This window comes from Dipodomys ordii, unplaced genomic scaffold, assembly GCF_000151885.1.
Source record: "Dipodomys ordii isolate 6190 unplaced genomic scaffold, Dord_2.0 Scaffold533, whole genome shotgun sequence".
Taxonomy (NCBI): domain Eukaryota; kingdom Metazoa; phylum Chordata; class Mammalia; order Rodentia; family Heteromyidae; genus Dipodomys; species Dipodomys ordii.
This window is the reverse complement of record NW_012267749.1, coordinates 25,184-30,387: the sequence shown is the minus strand read 5'-3', so window position 1 is coordinate 30,387 and position 5,204 is coordinate 25,184. Positions and strand designations below refer to the sequence as shown.

General features: G+C 40.4%; 1 protein-coding gene across 1 annotated transcript in view; it reads right to left on the bottom strand.

The window, feature by feature from the left end:
• Positions 1 to 1,312: 1,312 nt before the first annotated feature.
• LOC106001866 (cytochrome P450 3A9-like) overlaps positions 1,313 to 5,204 on the bottom strand; it is a 20,673-nt gene continuing 16,781 nt past the window's right edge. The window contains exon 13 of the mRNA XM_013036820.1: positions 1,313 to 2,159. Within this exon, the coding sequence (XP_012892274.1) occupies positions 2,064 to 2,159 (96 nt within the window). The 3' untranslated portion in view covers positions 1,313 to 2,063. The remainder of the gene's footprint in view (positions 2,160 to 5,204) is intronic.

Here is a 5,204-nt window from a genome sequence, read left to right as displayed (position 1 = left end):
GTATTGGGATCTATTTTATTCTGTAAGTTTGAGAGTATTTGTTTAACATATCTGGGTGCACCAATATTTGGGGCATATAAGTTGATGATGGTAATATCCTCCTCTTGGATTGTTCCCTGTATTAATATGTAGTGTCCGTCCTTGTCTTTCTGTACTGATTTTAATGAAAAGCTTATTTTGTCAGATATCAGGATAGCTACCCCTGCTTTCTTACTGGGGGCATTTGATTGGTAGATCCTTTTCCACCCCTTCACTCTGAGTTTCTATGTTTGGCTGAGAGGTGGGTCTCCTGAAGGCAACAGATGGATGGGTCATGTTTTCTGATCCAATCTGCAGTTCTTTTTCTTTTGATTGGCAAATTAAGCCCATTAATATTAAGAGATAGTATAGAGAGATGCATTGTGGTCCCTGTCATTCCCTGTTTTCCTCAGTTTTTCTTCTTTCCTTTCCTCCTGTGCTTGCTCAGTTAGACTTCTTTTAATGCCTGTCTGGGTGCAGGTCCCAGTTCCTGGTTGCTTTCTTCAGGTTGTGTCCCCCCTCTTAGTATTCTTGTAATGCTGGCTTAATGTTTATGTATTCATTTAGTTTTTCTTTGCTATTAAAAGTTATCAGTTCTCCATCGAATGTGAATGCTAGCTTTGCCGGGTATATCAGTCTGGGTTGGCCGTTATTGGCTCTCAGGGCTCGTATAGTACTTTTCCCAGGTCTTTCTTGCATTCTAATTTTTTTCCCATTGTAGTATAGCTCCTTCTTCATTCTTGCTGCATGCAAGATTGCTTCCTTATTATTCAGATCTATCATTTTTACTATAATGTGTCTAGAAGTGTTTCTCCTGAGATCTTTCTTGTTGGGTGTTCTATACACTTCTGTTATGTAGGTAAGATGTTCTTTTGAAGCCTCTCTTATCTTTGATATATTTTCTTATTTCATCCATTAGGGGCCAACTTCTATGGCTCCTTGCCCTCCTTGAGGCACGGCTGCCTTTACCAGGCCGCCCATCTGCATAGCTTCATTTCATCTTGCTTGGGTTCCCACATCCAGGCCAGGCTTCCCCTCCATGTGGAGGAGTTCCTGGTCCTACTTTATCTCTGACTTGAAGCCATCATGACTCCCTTCTCCATTGCAAGGTGTACCCACCACCTTGGTGTGCTCTAGAAGCTTTGGGACTAAATTATGAGCAAACAAGGAAAACAGACAAGAGAAAGCACTGAGTGAAAGCATTGGAATGGAAGGGGAAGAAAGGATGATGTTTGAAATAAGTGAGTGCTTTTAACATTGCTGTTGAATCAATTGACCAAGCAACTATCTTTATTCAGTGTTCATTATATTAACACAGTGGGGAGATGAAAATGGATTACAAAGGTATACTGGGGGGAGATGAGATAGAAACATTAGATCAAAACCCAATACAACACATCTCAGTAGAGTGGTACAAAAACATGAACTTAGAAATGGGAGCATCAGATGAGCAATACACCTTCAATGAGGAAGAACATGGCAGATTAACCCTGTGGATGATGAATAATCTAATTGGAGACTTGAAACAGACCCCAAGCAATCACTGGTTCTGATGATAAAAATGGAAAATCCTCTTTCAGCCTCTCCTGTGGGTAGAGGCCTCATAATCATAATCTTTGCAGAATGGAGTTTGTTATCAGCTTTCTCAACACAATTCACATAGTAGAATGATGCAAATAAAACATTGGACATAGACTTTTGATCACAGGTCATCACAAGAACTCTCCTTTTCCTAATTGCTGATAAGATTAGTGATAAATGCCTGTGCTCTGATCAGAGAATGGCAAAAATGATGAGAGAAAGAAATACTCCTGGGAGAACAGGAAGTCAGTTCCTTTATAGCACCCAGTAGATAAAAGCCCATACATACAGCCATTGAACAAACTTGAAATTGTCTAGAATTGCTAATCACAAATTCACAGAAGAAGACCAGACCTGGCTTCATTTCTGAGGGGTTCTTTTTCCCCCACACACAATCAATCAATTTTCTAGTGCTCCTGGATAAAAGTCCTTAAAAAACACAGCAGAAAAATCTTTGCAGAAAATCATGCTCCACTTACAGTCCCATCTCTTGAAATAATCTTTAGGACAATGGGTTTTTCAGGTTGAAGAAGTCCTTGATCAATTAATTTCAAAGGAATCTGCAAAGGTGAAAGAAGCACAATGAACACAGAACTAGAGGGAATCAGGAGAAAACATACAACAGCGAGACCCATCAGCTGCACTGGACATTGATCAAAACGAACTAAGCAACTCAATGGCAGCAATAGGAGGGAGGGAACGAGCGGGAAAGAGGGAACAGCTGACATTATGCAAAACAAAAGAAATGTACATATCACCCAATGTAGAAGAAATAACTGTACTGTCAAAGGCTCATAGAACTCATAAATGTTATAGACCACGATAGAAAATTTGCCCCATGAAAGTTAGAATGTGTTTGAGACTTTAACTAAGCATCACTATCCCACGATACTGTGAAATGTGGGAAATTATATAATCACTTAATCAAAATTTAAAAAATTGAAAAAAAGGAAAGAAGCACAATGAGAAAGCAAGTAACCAAGTACCTCCAATCACAGCAGCAAAGAAAAAGACACATTAAAGGTAATGACTGTCAACAAGTTTTGACTTTGCTTGTCTTGAATACTTTCATTCATTGAGCTCTGTCAAGATTGGGGTAGGAAAAGTACTCTTTCAACTGTTCACTGGGAAAAAATATAGGTATATATGTTATGTTACTCTACTGATATAATTTTAAGATAAAGGAATGAGTTTAAAAAATTTACCTATCCAGGTACCAGTGACTCATGCCTGAAATCCTAGTTACTCAGGAGGCTGAGATCTGAGGATCACAGCTCAAAGCCAGTCCAGACAGCAAAATTCCTGAGGCTCTTATCTCCAGTTAATAATCCTAAAGGTGGGTGTGGATCTGTGGCTGAAGTGGTAGAGCATTACCTTGAGGGGAAAAGCTCAAGGATAGCACCCAGGCCCTGAGTTCAAGTCCCAGGACTGGCACAAAAAACACACAAAATTTAAATCAGTTTCTTAGCCACTAAGGCAAGATATTTTTGAAAACTCATAAAAAGTTTCATTTTGGATTTGTTGGATCTGTCAAGGATAACCCTCAAAAAGTATTATACATTTCAATTGCAGAAACAGTCTTCAAATTCTAAATAGCCCAATCAATATTTCAATTTGAGACAATGCAGTTTAATGACAAGAGAGACTTCTAGAAGGACTTGATTGCTTGCTTGTTTTCTCTCTTCCTTCTTTTCCTTTTCCTTCCTTCTTTCCTTCCCAATTGTGTGTGGGGAACTAGGGGTGTCCTGGGGTTTGAACTGAAGGCTTCAGCACAGTCACTGAGCTTTTTGACCAAGACTAGCACTCTACCACTTGTTCCACAACTATACTTCAAGCTTTTCAGTAGTTAAGTCCATGGGATATGGGTCTCATGGACTTTCCTAACTTTGCTGGCTTTTAACCATGTTCCTCGGATCTCAGAATCCTCAATGGCTTGGGATTACAGGCATGAGCAGCTGGTACCTGGCTTCCTTCCTTCTTTCCTCCCTCCTTCCCTTTCTTTTAATTTTCCTATCATGTTCTTTTGGCTTCCCAGCATAGTGGGAAATAGGGAATTTCTGGGTACTGTACTAAGTACTCCATACTGTGAGTTGGTCTTTCAGTAGTGGAGGGGTGGCCTGCCCATCCCAGAATAGGTAAGACAAGCATGTTGTTATGAAAGTGAACACACTCCTATCTGGAAAAAAGATGCTCTGGGGACCTGCTGAGCATTTGTTCCATCTCAAGTATGCTTTTTCTTAAGGTTAAGTTGCTTGGTTGCACATTTAAGAGGAAAGTGACACAGCACTCCCAAAGCCATATATGAAGCAGAAACTATCTATATACCTATCTGTCTATCTATCTGTCTATCTATCTATCTATCTATCTATCTATCTATCTATCTATCTATCTATCTATCTATCTATCTATCTATCAGCTATCTACATCCCCTCTCCCAGCAGCAATCCCACTAAAAGCAAGACCAAAATTTTAAATACATGAGCTTTGGAAATAAGTCTATCCTTCAAGAAACAGCTGTAAGCTTTGGCAAAGGAGAACCTCCTCAAATATCATGATCACGAGATCATTCTATGTCATGATCAAATGCCATGCATCCTAACTCCAGCTGACAGGAAGTTCAAATGCACTCAGGTCCAAAATCCTCAGCAGAGCCACATCATGCTAATCCACACGGAGTGGACATCACTTTCCTACTCTGATTTTATCAAATAAATGATCTGGTTCCCAAATTGGGAAATCTAAGAAATGGAACAGCAATAACAACAAAGATTTTTTGGTTAATCCAATATTAAAAGATGACAATAGGCCTCTCAATTTTTAAAAAAAATAAGCAAAAAAAATCTCCCATAAAGCCAGGCACCCTTAGCTCATGCCTATAATCCTAGCTACCCGGGAAGTTGAGATGACACTTTAAAGTCAGTCCAGGATAGAAAAAGTCCCTAAGACTCTTCTCCAATTAAACAGCAAAAAGCTGGAAGTTGGGGTCTGGGAAGGTGGCTCATTGGTAGAGTGCTTGTCTTGCATGCATGAGACCCTGGGTTCAATTCCTCAGCACCACATAAGCAGAAAAAGCTGGAAGTGGAGCTATGGCTCAAGTGGTAGAGCCCTAGCCTTGAGCTGAAGAGCTGAGGGGCAGTACCCAGGCCCAAAGTTCAGGCCCCATGATCGACAAAAAAAAAATTGGAAAGTGGAGGTGTAGCTCAAGTGGTACAGCACCAGCCTTTAGCAAACAACACACTGAAGACTGTGAGGCCCTGAGTTCAAGCCCCAGTATTCAGTCCCGAACAAATGTCATGAAGTATTATTTACCTAGGAAGTATACTGACCTGGGTCTCCTTACAAGGTTGGAAGGAGAAATTCTGCATGAGTCTGACAAGAGCAAGTTTGATGTTCATGAGAGCGAACCTCATGCCGATGCAGTTTCTGGGCCCAGCTCCAAAGGGCATGTAGATGTAAGGATTGATGCTTTCCTTGTTCTTCTTGCTGAACCTGAAGCAACAAAAGTGGGGAAAACATGAACATCTCAAGAACCCAGCTATTTGTGGCTGAACTTCGGATATCCCTAAACAGTACTAGATAGTATTGGCCAATGAAATCCTGCTATG